Source organism: Monodon monoceros, unplaced genomic scaffold, assembly GCF_005190385.1.
Source record: "Monodon monoceros isolate NGI ecotype Baffin Bay Population unplaced genomic scaffold, NGI_Narwhal_1 Super_Scaffold_18, whole genome shotgun sequence".
NCBI classification, from domain to species: domain Eukaryota; kingdom Metazoa; phylum Chordata; class Mammalia; order Artiodactyla; family Monodontidae; genus Monodon; species Monodon monoceros.
In genome coordinates, this window is record NW_021703774.1 from 116,639,542 (window position 1) to 116,667,540 (window position 27,999).

General features: G+C 41.1%; 1 protein-coding gene across 1 annotated transcript in view; it reads right to left on the minus strand.

Annotated features, from left to right (window-relative positions):
• TNNI3K (TNNI3 interacting kinase) overlaps nucleotides 1-27,999 on the minus strand; it is a 285,169-nt gene that overhangs the window by 2,636 nt on the left and 254,534 nt on the right. The window contains exon 25 of the mRNA XM_029229957.1: nucleotides 1,115-1,194. Within this exon, the coding sequence (XP_029085790.1) occupies nucleotides 1,115-1,194 (80 nt within the window). The remainder of the gene's footprint in view (nucleotides 1-1,114; nucleotides 1,195-27,999) is intronic.

Genomic DNA, 27,999 nt, shown 5'->3' on the forward strand with positions numbered 1-27,999 from the left:
GTCGGAAGCACAAAGTTTCCTTTCTTTAGTGTTCCCAAGTAGTTTGTCGAATCTATCCAGAACAATTTTCTTCTTCGTTTCTTAGAGGCTTCCTATTGCCTTAGGTATGATACTCTGCAGCTGAGGTGCATTGGTGAGGATTCTAAAGCTGCAGGGTCTATTGCCATCTATATCACAGAACCAGGCACACACCACCGAATTTATTCTCCCACAGACCCAGTCCTTGTAATAAATCTGTTCTCTTTAACTGACATACATTTTTTCAGCCCTCCATATTGTCAAAGGAAGTTCCCATGAATAAATGAGCCCATTGTACTAAAATTCCAATTAAATATAGAGCTTCTCAGGCTTAGAGGTGGGAGAAAGGACATCACAGGCCTGGCACATTTATATGGCAGCTGATAAGGGGGACTGCCTATCCTCTGGCTTCCAGGGGCGAGCACAGAGCTATGTTAACTATTTCAAAGAGCTTTATTAATTCTTTCTAAAATAGTCCTGTGCAAAACAGATCCCATCAGTGATACCCTCACCTCCTCTCCAGCTTTTTGAGCGAATAGCTGGGTTCACATTTTACCCTCCGGCACTTGCTAAAGAGAAAACCCTCCTCTTTAGCAAGGATATGATGTAATTGTGGAAATTCATCTCCTCCTATAGGGAGGAGTTTTCTCCTCCTCCCTATACCTGCACAATATGGGACTTCAAGGTAGTAGACTCAATAAGGTGGAAACAAGGTGTAGAGGTAGTAGACTCAATAAGGTGGAAAGAAGGTGTAGAGGTAGTAGACTCAATAAGGTGGAAACAAGGTGTTTGGAATGTCACGAGACGCAGGAGATTATTTTCAAAAAAGAGCTGTACTTTTTCCCACGGGCACACACACTCCCATATACTTCCACATACACTTACACACTTATGCACACATTATTAAATGCAAAGGTAACTGTAGACTTATACAAGACTTACAAGAGCAAAGTTTGCACTTTTATGATATAATATTTTTAAAGTACCCTTCATCTCTACTTATTACAAAATAGAATACTTTCTCCCTCATTATCAAACAGACATCACCTTCCTAGGGGTAGTTTCCTTAGTCAATCTGACGAATCTGTATACTTACCATATTTGTCAATGGGTGAGAACTGAAGACTTTTCTTCATGTCCTCCAAAGACAGGCCTTGAGAGGCACATTGTCCAGCACTGGAAAATTCCATGAGACACTGTGAAAACCACGGTGGTGATTTGCTAATAACATTTTTATAAAACAGAATTTATTCACTCAGCATAGATCCCAGAGAACTGGCAAAGTGGTACAATGGTATTTTTATCTTACTGGTGACTTGTTGGGAAAGAGTTCAGGATTATTTGGAGCATGTCAGATCTAGGTGTGAGTCCTGGCTCTTCCAGGTAGGCTCCAATTCCTTGCTGTGTAACCTTACACATGGTACGCTTTCTGAGCCTCAGTGTATTGATCTGTAAATTGGGAAAAGTACATAAATAATATGTAATTTGTTTTTGTTTGTTTTTGAGATGTTGGGGGTAGGAGTTTATTAATTAATTTATTTATTTTTTGCTGTGTTGGGTCTTCGTTTCTGTGCGAGGGCTTTCTCCAGTTGTGGCAAGCAGGGGCCACTCTTCATCGCGGTGCGCAGGCCTCTCACTATCGCAGCCTCTCTTGTTGCGGAGCACGGGCTCCAGTCGCGCAGGCTCAGTAGCCGTGGCTCACGGGCCCAGTTGCTCTGCGGCATGTGGGATCCTCCCAGACCAGGGCTCAAACCCGTGTCGCCTGCATTAGCAGGCAGATTCTCAACCACTGCGCCACTAGGGAAGCCCCTGTAATTTGTTTTGATGATTAAATATAGCAAAAAAAAGAGTTGAATATCAAATCTGGATTAATATCCTTGCAAGCCTTGCTTAAAAGGAACTAATAGTCAGAACATTATTATCTTAGTAATAATCAACAGAAATAAAACACATCCCAACAGTTATTGCTATTTTTATATTGTTATTATAATAGTACTTATAAGAGACAGTGATAACAGTATTTATTGCATGATTCCTATGTATTAAGCATTTACATATATAATTTCATTTACTCTTTTTTTTTTGCGGTACGCGGGCCTCTCACTGCTGTGGCCTCTCCTGTTGCGGAGCACAGGCTCCGGATGCACAGCCTCAGCGGCCATGGCTCACGGGCCCAGCTGCTCCGCGGCATGTGGGATCTTCCCGGACTGGGGCACGAACCCATGTCCCCTGCATCGGCAGGCGGACTCTCAACCACTGCGCCACCAGGGAAGCCCGTCATTTACTCTTTATCACTATCTTATCATTACCAAATCATTTCTCTCATTTTCTAGATTAGAAACGGAGGCTGAGGCAACCAGGTAACTTGTTACACGGGTTTGGTAAACGGCTCACCTAGGATGCAAACCCAAGTCTTTCAGATTCTAAAGCCTGTACCTTTGTCCACTATTCAAATGGGAATTTCCTCATGGTTCCTGGCTTTCATTAAGCCTTCTCTTTGCCAAACCTCTCCTACTCTATCATGTTGGTTAATGGGATCTCTTCCTTTCTACCTTTTCAGACTCAAACCTGAAGTTATCAAAGCCCTCGCCCTGATATCTAGTCACATTTGTCAGTTAATGGTATAACTGTAATTCCTGTGGTATCCACCTCTCTCATCCATATTTTAGCATCCTCAAAGAGGCGACCTAGTTACCCCCCGAACAGCCCCACATGTCCATAGCAGAACTCGTAACTCTCCCTGTTCTCTAGACAACTCTCTAGAGTTCTCTCTAGCTCGTTACAGGCACGACACCATTCAGTGGGTTCAAAATTCTTGGAGTCATCATCGGTACCTTTCTTTTTGCCATATCTTGCACCTAATCCAAATCTTTTTAACTTTGCCTCCAAAATGTAACCCTAATCCATCCACCTCTCCTCCTTCAAGGTCTAGGCCATATAATCTCTTTCTTTTCTGGACCTCTGCAATTTGCCTCCTAATTGATTTTCCTGCTTTCACTTCTGTCCCCTTATAATCCATTCTCCATATTTTACCCAGAGTGATCTTTTCAAAATATAAAACAGAGTAAGCCATTCACCTACTTAAAACATACTTAAAACCTTCCAATTGCTTCCCAGTTCATTTAAAATAAAACACAAATACTTTACCCTAACCTACAAGGCGCTGGCCCTGCTTAACTCTCCAACCTCACCTTGTATCCCTCCCCATCTCTGCTAAGCACTTCTTTTGGGTTCTTTCTGTCCTTTGAACCTTCCAATCTCTTTCCCAATCCAGAGCTTTTGCATTTGTTAATTCTGCTTTTCTTCATAAACCCAAATCCTGTTTTGCTGAACCCTTACCCTTCCTTCCCCATGACTGGCTCCTCTGTCATTCAGGTCTCAGTTGGAATGTCACCTGCTCAGAGAGGCCTTCCCTGACCACCATTCCAAAGTGGCCATTCCCCTGTCAATGGTCGCTTTCTGTTATATCACATTGACCTATTTCTTTCTTTCAGGACTATATAAAATTATCTTGCTTATTCATCCATTTGTTTCCATATTCTTTCAAACAATGAGATTGGAAGCCTTGTGTATCTTGTCTCCCTTATTCCTTGCTATATGCTCAGCACTCAGAACAGTGCTTGGCACATAGGAGAAGCTCAAAGCTTGTTTTTTTAATGATTTAATTAATAGATCCCTAAAGGATGTCCTTCTCTTCAGTCACTCAATCCTCCTCTCCACAAGGTCTTCCTCTGACAAAAATCTGACCAGGCACTTCCCTGCTCCCCACTGCTGTTCCTCAGGCTAGACCTGCAAATCCAACCTTCTGCAATCCAAACCTCCTTGCCTTCTCTGTATATCTTATAGTCTACAATTCCTAAATCCATCTTTTGTTTCTCCACATTCAAGCCACACTAATAAACTTTGGCCTTTCCAAACATTCCTGAATTTTCCCTTCTCCATGGTTGTGGCTGAGCTGCTGCTGTGAATCTGCTTGGTGACATCTTATTTTTCCCTGACAGGAAGTAGTATGGTGTTATGGTTAAGAATGACAGTAAGCATTCTGGTGCAAGACTCCTTGAATTTGAAACTTCACTCCATCACTTACGAGCTCTATGACCTTTGGCAAATTATTTAACTGTTCTGTGCCTCAGTTTGTACAACTGTAAGATGGGAATTATAACAGACTCAGCTTATAATGTTAATCAAGAGAATTAAAGGAATTAATAAGTTTAAAGTACTTTGAACAGTGCTGACATTTAGTAAGCACTCAATAAATGTTACCTACTTTTGTTATTTGTTAAGTTCCAACTCAAAGACAGCATTTCCTCAAAGTCCTCTTGGATACTCCCAGTCAGAATTCCATATCCTTCTAGTACTTTGTACTCCTAGCACAGTGCTTATCAGAGTCTGCCTTGGTGTAGAATGATCTGTACTTGTATACTAATACCCTACTAAACAGAATGCTCCTGCAGGTCAGAGACCCTAACACCTTTGGGTCTCCAGTAGGACTTAGCTGGTACTTTGTAAATAGTTAAAATAATAAAATTGTGTTAAATAAAGTTAAGTTATCACAAAATGTTCATTTTGAGTAGTTAGATTTTTCTAAACACTTACATGAATTCACATTGATTAATTCATTTAGCTGCCTTAAAAGTGACTACGTTTGGTCACTTTCTTAAGCTATAAAGTGAAGATGTTGTTTCTTAGAGGAAAACAATGATTAAAAAGAAGAAGTATTGACTTAAAGTGGGACATGGTGTGATCTCAATCAACATTAAATGGCAAATCACACTCAGTTCTGGGCAATATAATATCATTCAAGATATTCTTGAAAATAAAAATTACCCTACTAATTCCTATAACCTCTTTATCACTCTAGCTCCTCTTAAGAAACGTGCCATAAGCAGTAGTCCTGGCAACAAGAAGATAATAGGGAATAAATATTTTATCATCAAAAAGGCTATCTGGTTTCCTATGAATAAAAGCCCATCTCCAAGGTATTTTATTTATTTAGTTGCTGAATGCAATTCATGCCAGGGGACTTAACCTTCCTGCCCAAGAGATAACACACAGGCTGTCTCTGGCTGCTATTCTAGGATGACAGGCAGATGGAAGCTAAGCACACCCAAGTCAAACAAAGCAGAAGAAACCAGACCCTGATCAGTGGAACTAGTTTACCTCAACCCACGGGTATCCAGACTTCACCAGGAGTTTCACAGAAGCCCAGAGTTTAAGAGACACACCGGGACCTCCGTTTGCTGAAGTTGTGGTCAGTGAAAATAGGCATTTCCAGGATGCAGCTGCCCCATGAATTCAGTGAAAGTAAATGTGAACTAATGGCAGGTAAGGAAAACACTCAATTTTTCAGTGTTTCATACTCCTGGTCACCTAGGTAGCTTTCTTTATGCTAAAAGGGTAATATATATCATATATAGGCATATATATGAATGATATATAATATTATAATGTAATTTTATGTATACCTTTTATGAGAATGGAACGAAACTTTCTCTTTTAAAGAGAACAAGATAGTCTTTAGGTTAGTTTTTGCATACTACAACATTATATTGATATATCTGATTTTAGTGTTAGAAATGTTTCAGTTATTTTAGGCTAAATAGTTCATATTAGCTCTGTGATGTATCTGTAAAGGTAAGCATAATCGTTAGCTATTTTCTCTTATAAAGGTGTACTAGGGAATGAATAATTTATCCAGCATGAAGAGCAGAACCAAAATGCAGAAATGATTTTTGCTTCTCAATCCATGCTTTATGGGTATAGACTACCTAGTAGATTGGCTGCTAATGAGGCCAGTTCAAACCCAAATCCAAAACATGCAATTTGTATTTTTGTGTCTGCACACCATTCAGACTATGGTTTGTCAGCACAAAATAGCCTGTTTGCAGTCACTCAGGTACCCTGAGCAGAGACAACAAGGACATTCAAAACTAAAATATGAGGCTATGTTGGCTGAAATGAATGCAGAGATAGTGACACTCATGACAAGCACGTTGAGCAAAAATATTATCCAATGAGAAGTAAATCAATATATATGTAAGATACAGAGGAACTGTGAAGAATGGGAAAAGTAGTAGCAGATAGAATATACCCAATTATAGCTTCAACAAGGCAGGAGTTAGTTTACAAGCTAAACTGGTGGGCTAATGCACATATGGGCAAAACTCCCAAAAGGAATATTAAAACAGAGTTTTTCTGTACATTTAAAACAAGTTCTGATTACTAGAAGCTAGCATGGCTTTAGTAAGAAAAATATCAAGCTAGATTTGCTTTATTTCTTTTTGGTAAGGATAAATTTAAAGGGGAAATCCATAGGTTAGAACATAGAGCTAGATTCAGATAATGGGCAGAGTTTCTCCTGATTGCTTTGTAAGTAACAAGGGGAGATCTGTGCCAGGTGACAAGTGGGTAGATGGGATTGCCACTGGTTGAATATTCAGAACCAATACAGACCTCAGATAGGTGACATTCCCCACAGGTTAAGTAGAGGCTTGGACATTGGGAATAGTTAAAACAAAATACCACATTTCCTAAAATTAGAATTGTCCAAAAATAGATTGAGATGTTCTAGAAGGAGGTACCGTCCCATCCCTGGACGTATTCAAGCTATGGCTGGAGCATCTGGTAGCGCAGGGTGCTACAGAGGAATCCAAGTATCCACCTGGAGGTCACATGACCTCTATTTCTTACATTCTATGATGCTTTAGAAGGATTTTGGGAACCACGTAGACTTTGTGAAACTAGTTCCGATGTGTTGGAATGACAGAGTGAGATTACACAGTTCCCACTTAGGCAGAAGATTTTTATCTGCCTTATCTGCACTGTCTGACATTTGGCCAGGGCTGAATGCCTGAGTCCCACACACATGCCACAGCATACCCGGCTACACATTACTGCTGCTACTCAAGCTGGTGTTTGTAGCTTTTTTTTTTTTTTTTTTTTTGCGGTACGCGGGCCTCCCACTGCTGTGGCCTCTCCCGTTGCGGAGCACAGGCTCCGAACGCGCAGGCTCAGCGGCCATGGCTCACGGGCCCAGCCGCTCTGCGGCACGTGGGATCTTCCCAGACCCGGGGCACAAACCCGTGTCCCCTGCATCGGCAGGCGGACTCTCAACCACTGCGCCACCAGGGAAGCCCTGTAGCTTTTTGTTTATATACGTTTCATTTGATATAGTAACTGAACCATGCTAGTTGCCTGAAGGAACCATCTCCTTCAGTGATTTTTTCAAAGGAAGAACCACACTGCCATCTAAGATGAAGCAAAGGCAAGTGTGGAGAAATCATTTCCACATAAACCCATCCTTAAGGATTTGAATGACAGGTTGTTTAAGGCTGGTACTGGAAAATTCAGCACTGATTCACAAAGTTTTTATATAAGATAAATTTGTAGAATACTCATGTTGAATGCCTGAGGGGTGGAGAAAAACCCTAAAACACTATGTCATCTCTTAATCCAGAAAGGTATATTGTTAAGGAAGGTCCACGAGGAAGGAAAGGTACATTGTTAAGGAAGGTCCACGAGGAAGGAAGAAAAATACTGTTTGAAGAGACTCCAGGGAATTTGAGTGCCATCTCTCCTGAGTGGTGGGAGCAGGCCATGCCACAGTGAGTGCAAGTGGCCCCATTTAGAGCCTCAGAAGCAGCCAGTGTTGTGGCTTCCAAATGCTTTTGGTACTGAAGCAGTGAATCATGGTTTGGGCTGTGGAATTTCATGAATTCTCAGAATATTTACTAGTGCCATAATTTCTTCTGACTGAATTACATTCCAAAGAAGACTTCAGATGGGCATACAGTCCAAACGAAACTGTTTTTATCATGTTCTTCCAAGTGTGGCTTTTGCAGAGCTGGGGATTTTGATTTGGTGAATTACAGCAAATGCATGTAGTCTACATGCAAGGGTGAAATTAAAACAACCAAATAAAAATAAAATAACCTAGAGCATTATCCTATCATAGTGATATAAAAATAATTTCTTATATTTGCAGAGGGCTTTATAGCTTGCACATACTTCTCTATTGACTAGCTTAAAGAATTTTTACAAAACCTCCATGAGGTGTCTGAGAAAGTATTAATTCCATGCAGGTGGAAAGTCAGGCTCAAGAAGTTTGAATAACCTGTATAAACTTACAGAGCTAGCAAGAGGCAGAACCAGAACTTGATCAAAAGGTCTTCAGACTTCCAGTCCACGCTTTTTCTTCTAAAATACACTTCAGTTAACAGCAGCACATGTCAAACTGTTGGTATGTTACCATGTGGAGAGCTCACTGAATTAGTCATGAGTTACAAAGTTTTGGATCCTTTGCATATAAAGATGATCAATAAATTCCTCATGGAGAAATATTCCTCATCATCATAGAGAAACCAGAATCAGCTTTCTTGTGTCTTGCTTTGTTAGACCTTTTAAAAAATTATACTTTCCCCTATCTAACTATGGCTTTCCTGTCCCTGAGCAGTGATGTCAAAACATGAGACACACACACCAAACTTTCTAAATGAGATTTTTATGATTCTCCCGAACTCTCTGAGCTTGTGTAAGGTTTCCTAAGCTGCATGCATGGATTCATTTTCCTATAACTGCCCTAAATTGAACAGAAAACGATTAGGTTACCAGCGTGGTTAAAGACTTCAGGCAAAATTTTCTTCCATTCAAGTTGTTCCAATTAGTTTTTATGCAGCTAAAAATGCTCTCGGGCTACCTGTAACCTGGAAGATTTAGCCATTTGGACTTTGCATAAAACAACACCATCCAAGGCTTCACAGCTTTGCAAATATGCTTTGTGGTTTATTGGATCTTTCTGCTGTCTGTCCGAATGATGTTACCTGTGTAAGAATATTAGCGTAAGGATCAGTGCCATATGCACCCTTATCCCCTTCCTCAAGAGGGATATATCCAAGTTAGGAGTCATTTCTTTCACTCAAAAGGAAACACAGACAGGTAATACTTAACCAGAATTTCAGTGCTTTGACACTACTCTAAAGGACTAATACAAAGAAAAGGTGGAGAAACAGCCTGCTGAGATCCCTAATGAAGGTATTTACACAAAGAAAATAAATGCCCTGCTGTAGAAAAGGCTGCTAGACTCTTCGGGCTGTTTTTGGCATTTAGCTGAAAACAGATCTATTTAAAACAGATCTGTCAGAAAGGATAAATGCCTTTCTACACTTTGCAATGTCTTTCTACGATGCACACATTTTCTCTGGCCTAAAGAGAAAGACGACATTTCTATTAGAAATGGAATCACCTTTGGCCTAACTTTGAAATAGTTCAGTCAGACTCTTATGAATAAACCTTTGTTAATTTATCAGCTAAATTCAACATATTTATTTATTCATGATTTCATCCTGGCTCTTTTCAATACATTGTTTTGTCTTTGTCAATATTCCCTACCTGATAATGTCCTAAATTAAAACAAATTTATTGCACCCATTACAGTGAATGGGCAATGACCAAAGTATCTAATGGGGCCAGAGGTCAGTGCAAAGTATCTCTTTCAGGAAAATCAAACCCATCAGCTTTCTTTCAATGGCAAATGTCCCCAGGCTATAAAAGGACTGAAAGACTTGGCAATGGGTCATGGCTCTGTTTGAGCCATTAGGCAAATATCCAAGGTCTCAGCTCCCTTATTTTTAAAGGAAAAAGCAATTAGGCAAAGAATTATGAATAAGGAAAAATGCAGTGTGAACTGAAAGTGTGTGTTAATTCCTTGATGGCTCATAAATTATTAATGTGCTCAACAGTAACCTAACAACGCTACCACCTCTCAATTTACCTCTGCTTTAAACAGGTATAAACGAGTCAATTGTACAGTCCAGCAGGCAGACTTTGCCTGCTAAGCTTAAACTGAGGAACATCCTTTAAATATAGCAGAATCTTTCTTATCCTTCATTGTCTGTACTCACTATTACCCAGAAGGAAAACCTTGTTAAATTTTAGCCCACTCCTCTTCCCTCCATTTTTCCACCTTCCATTTTACTCAGAAGCAAATTGAAGCCTTGTAAAGTGAAATAACGTATCCAAGTTCATATACTAAGTTTATAGTAAAGTCAGGAATATAAGCTGGAGTTCTAAACTTCTAGTCTTCTTTGATGGTTTTTATTCTTATTTTTAAGTGAAAAGGGAAACTAAAATTTGTTGCATACCTGCTAAGCACCAGGAACTCAACTAGATGACTTACAAACCTTATTACCTTTGCTTCACCTAACAACCCATTTTACATGCGAGGAAACCAAGGCTCAGGGAGTCTAAGTCTTGTCTAGGGTCACCCAGCTGTATAATTCAGACCTAGGCTAGGCAGTATCCAAATCTCCTCCTTTCCCCACTTAACCTTGTTGGCTCTAGAAGTGTTTCCCAAATTTACACCTATAATCTTGTCTCTCTCCCTTTCCGCATGGTTGTTCATCAAGCACAACGCCAGGTGCTGTGCTAAGTACTAGGGATACAGATATGAGTGTGATGGGCATGGACTCTATGCTTTGGGGTAAATAGAACTGTAGACATAGACAGGTAAACGTTAATGCCAGGGAACATGGTACATGTTCTAAAGGGTACCCTCGCTACACAGAGGGAATGACATGACGGACAAGCAAGGGTTCCCAAGGGGGAAATTCTGGGGAAAGGGCTGGGGTAGGGGCATGTGCAAAGACCTAGGAAATTAAGTGGCCAAAGCGAATATATTTTTTTTTAAGTTTTCATTTTGAAGCAATCTCAAAAAAAGTTGCAACTATGGTATGTTTATTTCACCTGAACCATTGGAGAGTAAATTGCCAATCTGATGCTATAATCTCCCCAATACATTAGTGGATTCCTAAAATAAAGACATTCTCCTACATAAGCACAATATAGCCATTTCATTCCACTGTCAACTCTCAGACTCCATTCAAGTTTGTCAGTTATCTCAATAATGTTCTTTATAGCAAAAAGATCCAATTCAGAAAAACACAGTTATATTTCTTTAAGCTCCTTCAATCTGGAACAGTTCTCAGTTTCTACTTGAATCTCATGACATTTTTGAAGATGACAATCCAGTTATTTTGCAGAATGTCCTTCATTTTGGCTTTATCTGAGGTTTACTAATAATTAAATTAAAATTATGTATCTTTGGTGAGAAGTACCACAGAAGTGATGCTGTATTCTTTTCATTGTATCTCATACATTTGATTTATCCCATTATTGTGCTGTTAATTTTGATTACTCGATCAAGGTGGTGTCTGACAGGACTCTCCACTACAAAATTGCTCTTTTTCTCTTTGTAATTAATAAGTATTTTGTGGGGAGAGATCCTATATCTCAACCAACTTTCATTATCTTCATTTATTTATATCTGTATGGATTTAAAGTTGCTATTTCATTCAATGGATAATAATGTTATGGTCGTTATTTATTTTAATGCTCACATTATCTCATAGTTGACATGCAGGAGCCCCCTCAAGCTGTCCCTTTGATATATACCCATCTTTCTCTGAGTACCTCTTTCTTTTCTGGCGCAAGACGTTCCAGGCATATTTTATACATTCCTTGTCCCAGACTTGAAATCTGCCATTTCTCCAAAGTATCCTGTTTCCTTTTAGTGGAAGAGTATTTAGAAATCAAGATCCAGGTGCTTGGTATGCCCCCAGGTCCTCTCACTGAACAGGCAAAGCTAGAGAACACACATGTATATACACATGTGTAAACACATTTAGACCTCTTTCTTGCCCTCAAATAATAAATTCACACTTATATCTCCAATTCAAATCATCACAGGGTCTCTCCTAGTTTCCTGCCTTCCCATACCTATAATGCCTTCTCTGACAATGAGAAACCTGGTTCCCATTATTCTTAATATCTTTACTTATTTGATCAGTGCCCCGAATGTATAAATCTTTGGCTGCTGTTGCGTGCCCACCCCTCAATGCACACAGACACCCTCCTTTACCCCACTTGGGCTCCAACATCCCATACCCACTGCCGTCCCCACAAGGATGCCCTCCTTCCCATCTTGTGTTCTGACACCCTGTTCTGGGATATTCCCCACCTGGGTGCCCCAAGTGGATGCCCTCCTCACCCTGCTTGGATTCCAATCACTGCCACTGGACTGCCTACCTGCACTTATACACTCACCACTCTCATGCTCCAACTTCTTCACACCTGGTGCCTTCCTGTGCAGATCCCCTTCTCGATCTGCACGGGACCACAGTGGCCACAACTTCCCTGTGTCAACATCCTTCTCACTGTGCTTGGGCTCTGACACTCCATGTGGGACCACTGCTTCACTGTCCGCTCCCACGATTGCTCCCTCCCAGGCTTGGACTCCAATCTCTCATGCCAGGTCACTCTCCCATGCGGACGCCCTTCTCATCATACCTGGGCTCGAGCACGTTGGCTGGGCAGCGCTAACTCCTGTGGAAACCCTGTCACCCTTCCACTCTGGCTTCTAACCTTTTGCCGGGCAGCTGCCATTCACCACTCTCACCATCCACGTGGACATTCTCTGCACCCTACCTGGACTCAGACATCCTGCTCCACCCCCATGGGGAAACTGACCTCGCTCAGTCCCGTCTAATGGCTTTTGGTATTAAACATTCAGGAAGGGAAGAGAGAGAAGAAGACTAACAAGGATGAACTTTAAAAAATATTAATCAGATCATGTCATGTTCCTGCCTAAAACTCCTCAGTGACTGCCCTGCACGTGGAAAACAACATCCCAGTGCCCTGCCCTTGCTTCATGGTCTGGCCTCTGCCTATCTGGGGCTTCATCCTGTACCACTCTCCCCCTGCTCTCTACCCTCTGTCCACCACAGAGGCCTTCTATTCCTCTTCTTTGTTTCTGTCTTATAAACTCTGCATTTGCTTTTTAGCTCTGCTGAACGCTGTTTCCCAGGGTCTTCCTTGTGTTTGCCATTTAACCATCCCATCTAAACTAGCTTCCAGTCATTCTTTACCCCATCAACCTGTTTTAATTGTTTGCATAGCACTTATCACCATCTCAGTTTTCTTGAATATTTATTCATTGTTTGTCACCTGTATAGGTGGATACAGTACTCTGCTTATATGCCTGGCCTACTGGAGAAGTACCTTCAGATGTTTCTATACATGCTTATAGCTTCCTGTGTCTGTCCTTAAAGGAGGGGGAGAGCTAATGCTCCCCCCCATACCCAAATGACCCTAAATCAATGAGGAATGAGTTGTTGGATCAATACTCCAGCTTTCTTGCTGCTCACCGGGAAAATTCTGAGGCATGTTCTATACCCTCATTGGTTATAAGACGAGATTAAACCTCAATTACACACAGCGGTGACTTATGCACTAACGTGCCCCTTATTTATTTTCCTTCCTTCCCTTTCTTTCCCTGTGCTTCTTGAGACCATGTCTGAGAAAAGCAGGTCTGTTTTTGGAGGGATGCAAACTAAGATGGCATGCCTCACCCAACTAGAGTGCAAGTTGCATAGGGCAAGGACTAGTATGTTCTTGGGTGTTTCTGTGTCTAGATCTTCAGTGCCTTAAACTGATTGTCATGTACTATACACTCAATAAATAAGAATACAATGAATAATTGAATGAATGAATGATGATTCTTTCCTTGCAACTTCATCCATTTTTAACTTTGTTTGCTTACTTCTGATTCATGGGTCAACCTCCTTCCATTTCTTTAGCCACCACTCAAGGATAAGCTGTATTCCCCTGACAGTTCATGCATGACAGCAGTGGGCTTTGCAGAAGGCTTCCTGTTCCTATTCCCTACCCAGCCCATTCCACCCTCCACATCATTGCCAGAAAATTCTAAGAATGATTCTCCATTATGATAATCCTCATCCATTCGGTGGTTCTCAGTACTCTCCTACAGATAGGAAAGTGAAATGGAGGAAAACAGAGAGCCTCTGTTCAAAATTCACCTTTTTTGTGACAGAGTTGATGGCCATGTGGAAAGGAAGAATGAACCACAGTGGCCTCAGTGTGGCCCCAGCCATTTGCTCTGATCATTGGCACAGAATCTGTCTCACTGCATATTCACCTGATCCCCAAATGGACTGTGGATTCTTCATGGGGAAGGATTCTGCCTTACGAGTCTTTAACCCCCGGGGACTCACACTCGCACCTGGCATTGATGAGTTGAAGTAAATGTGCTGACTTCTTGAAGGTACCCTTTATATTTTCCCTTGAGGAGATGAGTTTCCAATGTATGGAGTTTCAGAGCTATGTGACTTGGAAAAATTGGATTTTTTCTGTAAAACTTTTCCTGTAAAGGGCCAGACACTAAATATTTTAGGCTTTTTAGACCACAACTATTGCAACTATTCAACAATTGCTGATGTTGTAGCACAAAAGCAGACGTAGACAATATGTAAATAAGTATGAGTGTGTTCTACTAAAACTCTACAAAAACAGGCAGGAAGTTGGATTTGGCTTGTGGGCCATAGTTTATTAACCTCTGCTTTAGAGCAATAGATAAACCCTATTTGTGTTGCTCCCCTAAGCTGCCTTCCACCTCTGGGCCAAACAACACAACCTCAGTGAAAGTAGGAATCTACTCTTTCATTGTAACAGTTTCTTTTGGAAGAGGAATAATCAAGACTAAAATACATGAGCTAATGGCAAAACAGAAAAAATATATAGTCTACAATTATTCAGTGCTTACTGAACATGTACAATTTGTAGTCTCACTTACCCCTCATTGCAACCCTGTGAAGAAGCGGATATTCTTATTGTCACCCTATAGAGGAGATGTTTGAGGCTTGGAGAGATCAACTAACTTGTCCAAGGTCACAGTTTAGAAGTGATAGAACTTGAATTTGAACTCAGGTCCATCTGAGCCCAACCTTTTAACCACTACTTCGTAATAATGGCCACTGGGTGGGTTTGTAAATAAAAATCATAAAACCAATTTTATTGATGCAAGATGAAAGCAGCAACTACATAGGCACCTACAGAGCAGTATGTATTCTTTTCCCCTTCTGGATTGAGGAAAGTTCAAAGGCCATCTTTGTTGATTTTACATCTCTAGGCTCCGTTGTATGAAGTCAGATCCCTGCAAGAAATTCCATGTTCCTCTGTTCTTCATGACAGGCCAGTCTGAATGGGAAGATTTTAAAACTCCCTAAACTCTTTGAACATGCAGAACATTGATCTTCACAAACCATTTGAAACACCCTCAGGAGTTACAAAATTATAAGCAATGTTTTTTTGTTGTTTTGTTTTGTTTTAAGTGAATGTATACCAAACCTCTGGGACCTTTTGCCTCATCACACAACACCAAAGCTTTCCTGTCTTCCTCTGTGTATTCTTTGCTGTCAGACCCTGAATAACAAAATAGTATTAGGTTGCTAGGGTGCCTTGTTCTCATTGAAAAGCTCTCTCATGCCAGTAATATGGGGGCTCTTACCCTACTCTGGGTTGATGTGCTGTGATGCTTCTCTGACTCCTGGGGCAGCCCCGGGGTTTGACAGTGCCTGCTGGGCCCACCACTGCCCCTGCCTTCTGAGTTGGCAGGAACACGACTGTGGATTCTCTGAGAAGTTCTCTGTGGCTGTCTGCACAGCTAGCCCTGCATGGCCATTTCTATACTGGTATTTATTGAGCCTTGATGTGTGGCACAGCAGACTGTATACGCCTGTGGTACAGGAACCGTGCTTTGTTATTTATTTCTGTCACCCTGGCATTTGGGGCCTGGCACAGAGTATGCTCTCAACACATATTTTAAAAATGAATTTGGTAGAACTGAACTCCTGGTCATTTCTGCACCTCCATCTCTCAGCCTCAGTGCTCTGTGCAGGTTGGCCAAGTGGTCAGGAGCCTAAGGTCTGAGTCAAACAGAGTAAGGTTTCCAGTCCCAGCACCTCCGTTCCTAGCTGTGGCCCTTGAGCAAGTAACTTAATCTTCCTGTGCCTAGCTTTCCTTCTGCACAACAGAGGATAATAATGTAGTAACTACCATAGTCATAGGGTCTTTGTGTGCATTATATGATGATATACATGTAAAGTAGGTAGAAGAATCCCTGACACACACCGTCCTCATTCTCATGAGCACTTCTGCCTATAGCATTCTTTCCTTCTCCTTTCCCATTGGATAATACTACTCAGCTTTCAGGCCTGGGCTTCCTCCTGCACAACACTTGGTCAGCTGCCCTCTTCGCTATGTTTTTTATCACATTTTCATCGTTGCTTTTTTTTTTTGCGGTACGCGGGCCTCTCACTGTTGTGGCCTCTCCCGTTGCGGAGCACAGGCTCTGGACGCACAGGCTCAGCGGCCGTGGTTCACGGGCCCAGCCGCTCCGCAGCATGTGGGATCTTCCCGGACCGGGACACAAACCTGTGTCCCCTGCATCGGCAGGCAGACTCTCAACCGCTGCGCCACCAGGGAAGCCCTTCATCGTTGATTTTAAACTTGTCTGTCTCCCCTGGTACCTAGCTCACAGCCTCTGCTAAATAAAATATTTACTAAACAATTGTATGAATGAAAAGTAGATTTAAAAGAGCAAATTAATTGCAGCCACTGTGGAGAACAGTATGGAGGTTCCTTAAAAACTAAAAATAGAGCTACCATATGATCCAGCAATCCCACTACTGGGCATATATCTGGAAAGACAAAAACTCTAATTCAAAAGATACATGTACCCCAATGTTCATAGCAGCACTATTCATAATAGCCAAGACATGGGAGCAACCTGTGTCCATTGACAGATGAATGGATTAAGAAGATGTGGCATATATATATATATATATATATATATATATATATATATACACACATACATACACACACACATATACATACAATGGAATATTACACAGCCATAAAAAAGAATGAAATATTGCCATTTGCAGCAACATGGATGGACCTAGAGATTATCATACTAAGTGAAGTAATCCAGACAAACACAAAATCATATGCTATCACTTATATGTGGAATCTAAAAAAATGAAATTAATGAACTTATTTACAAAACAGAAGCAGACTCACAGACATAGAAAACAAACATATGGTTACCAAAGGGGAAAGGGGGGAGGGAAGGATAAATTAGGGGTATGGGATTAACAGATATATACCACTATATATAAAATAAACAAAAAGGATATACTGTATAGCATAGGGAACTATATTCAATATCTTATAACAACCTATAATGGAAAAGAATCTGAAAAAAGTATATATATATTATATATATATCTGAATAACTTAATTGTACAATTGAAACTAACATAATGTTGTAAATCAATAAAAATTTATACTACAATAAAAAATTTTTAAAAAGCAAATTAATTGACCACTATTCCTTTCAGTGCCATAAAGCACAACAGGTAGGGTGATCCTTTTAGGAAGCAGCCTAATCATAGCACTTCTCTGCTGAATCCCTGCATTGGCATGTCTCTCAATCTCAGTAAATCCCAAGTCCTCCCAATGATCTACACCTCCTTCATGATCTGGCCCCCGTTGCATCTCTACTTTGTTATTACTCTTCCCTATGACCATTTTGCTCCTTTTGGCTTCCTGGCAGTTCCCTGAATTCACAGACATGATCCTGCCTCAAGGAATTTATACTTGCTGTTCTTATAATCTGGAATGCTCTTCCCTGGGGGCCTGTGGTTTTCTTGTTCTCTCTCTTCACAGCTTTGCTCCAAGGTTACCTTCTGGGTGAGGCGTTCCCTGACCATCCTATTTAAAAATACAGAATACATCTCTTTCTCACTCTCTATCCCTTAACCCTGCTTTAATATACTACATAATTTACTTTAAAGAAAAGTGTCTGTCACTCCTAGTTTGTTTGTTTCATTTGCTGTAGTAACCATAGAACCTAGAAGTCTAAGCCCTGGATAAACATTTGCTAAATGAATGATTAAATTAAAGAATGCTCATAGCTCTCAGAACTGAGACAAATGGAAAATCTTTTATGAAATTCTTCCTGGAAAAAATAATTTATGTGGCCTTTCGTTAACGCATTTTCCTATACAATAGGAGGCCCTGCAGGGAGTTAGCAGTTGGTTCTACCCCAGGTCTGGCCACAGCCTGGGGGACTAGGCAGCAGCATCCAGGTCCAGGGGCAGAGGGCCTGCACCTCACTATTGGAAGGGCCAAACCCCCTCCACTCCAGGCAGGCCCACAGAGGCAGCTCCGCTGCAGGTTTCCATAACCAGCTGAATGGGGCAGAGATCAGGCTGTTGAAGTACCCAACAGGCTCTTCTGAATGCTTCCAAACACTATTAATGCCACGTACCACATAGTTACTGTGTGTTTTAAAGACTTTTCACATAGAAGAATTCACTGAAGCCTTTGTGGACACTGAAGGAAAAAATCACTTGACTTTGTTTGTGGCTGGCCACAGTTGGGCTGTTGCCAAATGCCAACATTTTGCAAAAAACACTTCTCTCGGGAGAGCAAGAACTCCACATGCACCCCTGCCTTTGGGACTGTGGCTTGGGAGAACTACTTTGTTTTCTTAGACACATGACAGAGAGAATATAGCAAAACACAAATATCATACTCACCATTCTGTGATACATACCTCTACAAAGCCATTAAGTTCCACACAAGTATCAATTAGGATCATGCCTATAAAAGCACTTTTTAAAATCCTAAATGTTAGAGCATCTATCTCACATATATATTTAATTTCTCATTTCATCTTCCCAGCAACCATGTAGGATGGGTGGTACTATTATTACTATTATTATTATTTGAAGAAACTGAAGGGCAGAGAGGTCAGGTTATTGGCAGAGGTGAGTGACCTGGTCACTAATAGGGGAGGAGTACGATCAGAACACACTCTGTGGCCCCCTGTTTTTCTGCTCTACTGCATTGCTGCATTAGAGAAAGCCTTGTGATCTGCTGGAGCAAGGGAACACATGGGGTTCTTTCTCTCATTAGCAATTTGGATTTTTCAATTTCCAGTGGATGATTGGGCTCGGTGTTAGAAATTCGGGCTTCTGGTCATGAACCTATTGAAGCTTTCGATCATGCAGTGCTAGGTTTTATGTGTTCACAGTCTAATCTCGAATTCCCTCTATAGACAAAGTTTCCACTAAAGTCAGCGGCTAAGGTAAAAAGGCAACAGAGTTTGAACCTGAAGAAGCACCGATTTTTATCCAGATTTAAATCTCGCAATCAATATTCAAATCAGAAAATGAATAGTGTTATTCTGGGATTACTTCCTTAGATATTTCTCTTTCTCTCTCTCTGTCACACACACACACACACACACACACACTTGCACACTTTAGGGACTTAGAAAAACAACCGCTTACATTTTTGGAATATGTGGAAAAAAGACAGAGTCCCTCTTTTTCATACTGCTTTTTAAATGTATAATATCCTCAGTAGTAAGTCTTCTATACTATGTTGGGAGAATGAATCATGCAACTCCCACTACAAATATCCCCCAAGTACCCCTCAGGAAGTGTATCCGTCGGTCCCCCTTTTAATATGAGACACCAAGCTAAAAAGAAACGGTGTCTGGGGAATGGGTAATCCAAGCTGCTGCAGGTTCCCATAGGAACGCCAGGAACATGCTCCCTTTTTTATATGCATTTGCAGCAGCTGCCTCCTTTGGAATCTGGCTCTGAGTAAGTGCAAGCAGCAGCTCCAAGCGCAGAACCGCCCTAAATGTCTCTCTTTGAAACCCTTGAGTCCACAGCCTTCTATTTGTGTCTGGCCCCGATTCATCACGGGCGTGAATGCATCACCTGCTATGTTAAGTTTACAATAGAACCTGAACTAGATTTTTAAAAAAGAACAATCCCTGGCCAGTGAATCTCAGCATGAGAGAGCTGGAAAAGTGAGAAGGGTAGGAACTGAGACAGATAGTAATTACTTCCCACCATCTATCTTTGGAAGGATATTGAAATATCTCCCTCATCTGGACTTTTTGCTCTACCTGTATCCCAGCTAACTGTGTAGAAGATTAACAACAGTTGACTGCAGACCCACAATCACTCTGGGCTTTGGAGCAGTTATGATTCATAGTAGAAATGGCATTATGAATACACTAGCACAGGTTTTAAAGAAATTTTTACTTATTCTCAGGGATCAAAACACTTAACATTTAAGTAAAAAATAGCTAGAAACATTCATTCACCCATTTATTCATTCATATATTCACTTCTTAGCCTCTGTCTCCCTCTTGTCATAAAACTTATCATGCTTTGCTGAAATGGCCCATTCACCCACTCTGTAGGATTGGGATTGGGTCCATCTTACTCATCACTGTATCCTCTGTCCCTGGAATATAGTGCGTCCCTACCAATTACTTGCTAAACAAAGGAAGGAAGAAATGAAAAAGGCTTTATGGAAATAGTAGCACTTAATATGGAATATATATGTGTGTGCATTGCATGTGTATGATAAAGTAGGAATTTGTGGTACAAGAATACACACTTCATATAGTAGCTAACATTTATTGAGCAGTAACTATGTGCTGTTGTTTTAAGTGATTTACATAGACTGTTTCACCTAGCCCTCACAATAATCATGAAGTACTATTATTTTCCTCATTTTATAGATGAGGCAGCAAATAGAAAGAGGTTAATTATAATCAGCTTGGCCAACATCACACGTGGGAAATGTTATGGCCTGAATGTGAACCCAGTCTGTCTGACTGGGACAGTCTGGTCTTAATCACTACTATATCGTGATTGTAGCCTCCATATATATCATCATTTTCACCTCTGTAAACCCTTAACGGGATGGAGAGAGGACATTTTCTAAAAACGCTCTGAAATTGAAGCTGAGGATTGGGCTGTAAGACCACTGTCCAGTCAGCACGCCTAGAGCACGGAGGAAGTGGATCTGCGCTCTCATGGATCAGACCCCGACACCACCATGGGACTGCTGGGGACTCTTCAAGTTTCCCTCTGCCTCCCACATCACCACTATTCAAAACTGAGCAAACTGAAGCCCCCAAGCAAACACCCCAAAATGACTCAGCTACACATGGAACTTACAGGTCTAGTTTAGTGAGGGGCTCCCCTGCCTTCTGTTAGACTGACTTCAAGTCCCCCCAACCCAGCTGCTTAGACATATTTCAATTCAGAGGGACTCCTTTCTTTGTCACCCTGAAGTGGACCAGACCCCAAAACCTCTTACTGTGTTCCAGGGATCCCTTCCTCCTTCCCCTTCTTTTGCTATCATTATATTAAAAATGGAGACGGAATGATAAGCTTATCACTTTTTAAAAGTTGTGAGACACCGGCTTTGGTGGGGGAGAGAGAAGTTTGAAGCAGAGGCTGAGGGAGAACGAGCCAGAGGCAGAGGAGGTGACAGGGACATTAGTTGAGGGAGCAAGGCCTGGGAGAGAGGGAGGTGCCAGCTTTAGAACGGAGGGGCACTGTTTCTCTATCTGAAGGTAAAGAGAAGAGGATTCATGAAGTTTTTGAGAGGTTTGGAGGGACTGAGGAAGAAAGTTGGTGGCAATCATGGGAGATGGTCTCAGATTCTTAAGAAGAGTAGCAGGTGAACTCTGAGTGCATTGAAATGTCATGCATTTACATTTTGACACTAAAGATTCTAGTTCAGTCAATTTTTTGGAAAAACAAATTGTCATTCATAAAGCATAGACAACAAGCATTTCACAATAGAATAGTGAACATGATAAACGTTAACCCCTTTGGTTTATCTCAGCCATAAAATATCCTCATTACAGATACCTATCCTCACTTTAGAAAATTTCCATGTATAAAATCTAATTTTCTTTTAAAGATACATTCTGTGGGATTGATTTGTAGAACCATTTACTTTAGAAAGAGATTCTCAGAAGTTTTCTTTCCTATTATTCTAGCTTCCCTATTATTTTAGCTTAGAAAAATCAATTTAAGGACTGCTAAAAATTGCAGCTTTAAGGTAAGATAATTTGTTTTAAACTGAAGACTAAATACTCCCTCAAGGATGCTTATTTGTAAATGGGGTTTTAAAAACACATTCTTTATTTATGGAAAAGAAATTACATAAAAGCAAATTGTGAGACCAAAACACCAATACAGTAATTTTGAACTTAAAAACAGATATTATTTGCACACCGTTCATGATGGATTATGAGGCCTCTGTCACTGACAGTGTGTTCTCCAGACAGGCTGCAGGTAAAACACAGAAACCATGAACTCAGTCGTGATTAGTAGAATCCATTAAGGTCCTTGAGCAGAGTGTGAGCTACACTGCCATGCTATAAAGGAGGAATTGACGGGGAAAGTGGGAGATTCCGAGGTCTTCTGGCAATAAGAATAGCATCTCAGAGGAGAGCAAGAGTCTACAGGTGCACTTTGGATACATTGGTCCCACAGGTAAAGGGAAGGAAAATACTTTGGAAATCTCATAAATAAAAAGAGTAAATAAAGACAGCAAATGGTAGGAAACTATATGGAAACAGATGAAATACACAAGAAGGTAGATCTCCCTCTGTCCTCTCAGTTTCTAGTAACGGTGCAACAATTCTTCTAACCATTCAGACCAAAAAGCTGAGGGTCACGTCTGATGACTCCTTTTCCCTCAATCAGTCAGCAAGTCCTCTCACTCCACTCCACTGAGGTAATGCTTCCTCACATCTATTACTCTCTCTCTGTTTTTACTTGCCTGACATGGAAAACTCCTGGTTTGCCATCTGTCCTCTAGTACCCTATACAGAGCTGCCAGATCAATCTTTTAAAAGCAGAACTCTGGCCAGGTCATGACTTGCCTAAAAACTTTGAATGGCTTCCCGCTCTGTGCTGAACACAGTCAAAGATGCCTACACTAAGTATTGCTTAAAGCAGTGGTTCTCAGATTGTGATATCTGGATCATCAGCCTCAGCACCCCTGGGAACTGATTAGAAATGCAAAATTTTGGCCCTGCATCATACATACCCAAGCATAAACTCTGACAATTTGTGCTTTAAGAAGCCTTTCAGATGATTCTGATGAATACTAAAATTTGAGAACTTCTGGCTTAGTGACTGAGACCATGAACTCTGGCCTCAGATGGTATAGTCTCAAATCCTTTTTCTACTTAGAGTATTCCTTACACAAGTCACTCCCTGAGCCTCCATTTCTTCATTTTAAAAATGGGGTCGAATTGAGGTGGCCATTAAGAGTTAAAAACAACAGATCGTAAATAATGCTCAACCCAGGGTCCACACATACGGAACGCTCCATAAATATCACTATTGCTAGCTATTGTTATTAAAGGCTACCCCCTACACTGATCCTATTTTCTGCAGGCTGGCTCAGCTCTCCCACTCACTATTTCCTGGAAGGTCTTGTACCACTAACCCAGTGCCTTGCTCATATATGGGCTCAACTGACATGAGTATCAGTGTGGAGTAAATGCCAGAAAATTCTTGATACTAATTAAGTGCCTTAGGGAAGGAGCTTAGTTTGAAATTAAATGGAGTGAAAATTCTAATGAATGTTAATGAGGCACTGATTTACTAGCTGACCTGAGAAAATATGATAAACCAGTTGCTTTTATTCCCATCTGTAAAATGGGATTAACGCTATTAACCTCCTTTAAAAGAATTACCCCTACAGATACATTGCGCCTGAAAAGTGCCCACAGGTGTGGAGAATGATTCCTGTGATACATTGTAATGAATCGCATCTGCTAAAATGGGGACATGCTATGAATAATCTACATCAACAGAGCTGGAGACAATGGTGTTTCTGTTTTGAATTGTTAGCGGTGTTTCCTATAATTCTGCTTATGGGAACATGCACTGTAAATATTTCTTTTAGACTTCTGTCACATTTGGAGAGAGATTGCTAAAGAAAATATTGTCTATCATGTGGTTAACAATTACTGAGATCATTTGTGTGAATTGTCAGTAAGGATATATTGTCTAAGAATATTCTAACACTGGAAAATCCCAGGAATAAGCTGCCTTAACCTGTCATAATAATGGATGGAAAAAGAGTGTAGATATGGAGGGCACATATCCATTATTAGTACTGGAGAAATAAAATGTTTGAATTAGTGATTGGGAATACGTAACGCCATCTTCGTATATTAAATAGGCACCATGTTATTTGTAACCTGCAATACTCCCCAAGTCTTGTCGTTCCTCTTTTAAACCCAGCAAGGTTAACTAAAGCCTGATTAGGACAATATTATAACTAATTTCCTCTGCCACTAGGCAGCCCCTTCCCCGCCTCGAGGCCACAGCAGAGCTGTGGAAAAGATCTTCCTATAAAACAAGGCTGAGCATGCTACCTTCTGCCGAGGCCCCATGGCTCAGGTCCCCAGCACAGACCAGGTCTACTTCTCCACCCTGCTGCTGCCTGCCTCATAGAGGCTTCGCCCGCAAAAAACTTTCTCATGGTTTCCCTCGCACAGGAATCCCCACAGTGGAAGCACTTGCTCTCTTGATTACAGGCACTTGTTGTATTGTATTCTGTGGATTTGACAATGCCTTCCTGACTGAACTGTTATCATCTTTAGTCAGGAACCAGCATTTATCAACACATCTGGAAGTTAGGAACCCCTCCCCATTCCAGCAAATACGCTCAGCCAAACAAGTGAATGAGTGAGTGGACAGCAGCACTCACTGACTAGTCTTAACCTTAGCTAATTTTTTTCTGGCTAATGGGACATTTTAGAACAAAGAAATGGCCAGATTTTTAAAGATCTTGAAATACCAAAGTTATCACTAGTAAAAAGTATAGCTATGGATGATTTGCACTTGAAGTTTACATTCTTAGACTAGTTCTGGCTCAAAGATGCCCAGAGGACGACTTCATCAAGGGTTAGGTGGATGATCTCTCCCTCCTCTCCATGAGGCTCCTAAGGACATCAGTACTTTGTACTCTCCATTCACATTTTCCACAGAAGGCAAATTCCTCCTTCTCTGCTGAGTCAGATATCAGCATCTTGAGGGAACTAAGGAGGTAAACTAGCTGCACTGGGCATTAGGCTAGCATGGGTAGGGGTACAGTTCTTTTAAGAACCAAAGATCTCCAGACTAAAGAAAGAGCCAGTTGAGGGAGACTAGATTTCTGAACATGAAAACCTCAGACTTACCTTAGATTCTGTATTTACTGTTTGACCTAGCTCGAATGTCCTTGTCAGATGCAGCTTTTAATTTAATGTAATTTCCATCAGTGTTCAGTTTCCAGTCCTCACCTGTTGTCTCTGCCCGCCTCAAACCTTGATCCCCTTAGTTTGGCTACATCGGATGTCAGTCACCTGCCCGACCTCAGCTGTGTCTGACCTCAATTACCTGCAATCTCTTCTTGACCCCTGCCCTAGTTAGGCCTTTGCTTGTGCCTCTTGTAGGATGGGCTGCAAACATCAACCATCAGAAAGGCACCGGTGAAACTTCAGTTAAAACACCTCCTCTCCCAGTGTCCTTGGGACATGTATGGGTGTTATAAAATGTTACAGGTTAACCATAACTTTGGTTAGTCATACTTTTTTCTCTGAGAACTCACCAAAAGGATGTTTTTCAATTCTCATCCTGGGTTAGGGGTGGGTTTTCTGTACAATCACAAATGATGAAGGAAAAATAAGTGACTGTTACTTCTCATGCAGGGCATCCGCCTAACGTCAAGTCTCAGGCTGGTCCTGCTATAGCTCTATTATACCCTGTGTTAGTTTCCTAGGGCTGCTGTAACATAGTTCCACAAACTAGACAGCTTAAAATAACAGAAATTAATTTTCTCACAGTTCTGGAGGCTAGAGGTCCAAAATCAAGGTGTCGGGAGGGTTTGTTCCTTCTGAGGGCTCGGAGGGAGTCTGTTCCATGCCTGTCTCCAGCTTCTGGTGATAGCTGGCAATTCTCGGTGTTCCTAGCTTGTAGATGCCACCACCTCTACCTCACTGTCTTCACATGGCATTCCCCTGTGCATCTCTCTCTCCTCTTCTTATACCAACACAACTCATTTTGGATGAAGGGCCCACCATACTCCGGTGTGACTTCACCTTAACTTATTACGTCTGCAACAACCCTATTTCTAAATAAGATCACATTTTGAGGTACTGAGGGTTAAGACTTCAACATATCTTCTTGGGGGACACAATTCAACCTGGGACATCCATCTCACATTTTAAACCATAGCCATGAGTTTGTTTTCATCATGAGTTCCAAAGAGAATTTCTTACGCTGTCCTGGAAAGAGCACATATGAGCTTTGGGATTAGTCAGATTAGTCAGACTGAGGTCAACCCAAGCTTCCCTATTTACCATCTCAGGGCATATTTCCTGTTTTGACAAGCTTTGTCATCTTCAAAATGGAGATACATTTCTACCTTGCAAAGTAGCTGGGAATATTAAATTAGATAATGTATGTACAGTCCATAGTAAGTTCTCAATAAATTCTATTGAGAATTTCCTTCTTTAATGAATGATTATTAAATAGCAGAAAGAGAAAAAGTCAATTTCTATTAAGAGGAACCTTCACGTCGATGTTTCTCTGAGACTTAATAACGAACATTTCAGTACAAGTATGTACACAGTCACACCAATTGTCAAAAGCATGATAAAGCCCTTTCAGTTTGTCAGCTAGTGAACCTCAAACAAAAACATAGAGTTGTGAATAAATGCTTTAAAACAATCACTCCTGACATTTTGGTAAGAATGCATTTATTAGACTGTATCTCATACTTGATTGTGAAAATAAACAAGGGCCTAAGTGATCTGGCTTTAGGTGCTCTATAAAATCTGCTTTTCAGTACTCTGTTCTCTGATTCATAAAGGAAACTTCTGTTTTGGTGTGCCTGGGCAAATCTGGCCATGCAAACTTTGAAAAGCCTTTGAATTAAAAAAAGAAGCCATGGTTATGGTTTACTGCTTGACAATCTTTTCAAGGAGGAAGAGGCAGGTGCTGCATCACCAAGATAATTTTATTTAAACTTAATTAGTTGTTGGAAGATTATTTACTCCCTTTAGTCTATCAAAAAACAAAGGTCTGTCAGCACCAGATGCATCTGATTTTTGCAGATGTGGTTGTGGCTTCCGAAATCTTTAAAGATTCATCTTAAATGTGCTTTCAGGTCTCCCTTTTGTGAGGCTTTGACAGGATAATAGAATTAGATTTGCTGAATTTCACTAAACTGTAAAGTAACGTGTCATCAGCTTCACTTACTTCTCAAAAAATATTTCTCTCTGGTAATGCTCATCAATCTAGCTTTTCAACCCCTAAACATGAAACTCTGAAACAAAAAGGATGACTCCATCAGTTTTGCAAGTGACAAGATGTTAAACATTTAACATTCTTCCATTGTAGCACCAGCTGCCTCTGGATAATGCAGACTTGCTTAGGTTTGGTTTAGAGAAAAAGGGGGAAGAAAAGAAGAAGGAAGAGGGAGGAACGGAAAAGGAATTACTCTTGCAGTGAGAATGCAAAATTCTCTGCATATGTGGAGGATGCTGAAGAGGCATGTGCCTATTGAACAAACCTTTTCTCCTGAGGGAACATTGCAAGAGAGTCACCATCAGGTTCTCAACTCCTGGCAGTGCCCTTGTGTCTCCACCTTTCCACGGACCCACTCTGACAAGAGCACTTAGTGCACTGGGTTAAAATTATTTGTTCATTGAGAGAAAGGATGGGGTCTTAGTCAAGTACATTCCCAAATCCCACTAGAAGTGCTCAATGAACGTCAGCTGAGTGAATGAACCGGAAAAGCACGTGTGGCCCTCTGGGTCATGCCAACTCTTTCTCTACAGCCAATTCCTCGTCTCAGGCACCTGAGCTGTGATCTCAGGCCAGTCAACATATTGGGAGAGGAACCCATGTGCTCGGTTGATCTAACAACAAAATCCTTTGACAAAGCCTGTGTTAACCATCACAAACTAGCGTCAACTTTAAAGAGTCAAGAGTGTTTTCTTCTTCTAGTGTCTTGTCATGAGTAACGCTCAGAAGATGGCAAAAGTCATCTATGGCTTTCCATGATGAGCCATTTTCCCAGGTGAGAGGCAGAAAAGGCCAACTTTGGGTGCACGCAGTCTGCCCAGTCGTAGGGATTTGTAAGAGAGAAATTTTCCATGTGGAGTGAGGCCTGCAGCAGTGGCATGCCCATTTTGAAGGACAAAGTATGAAGTTCCCAGCAGGGAAT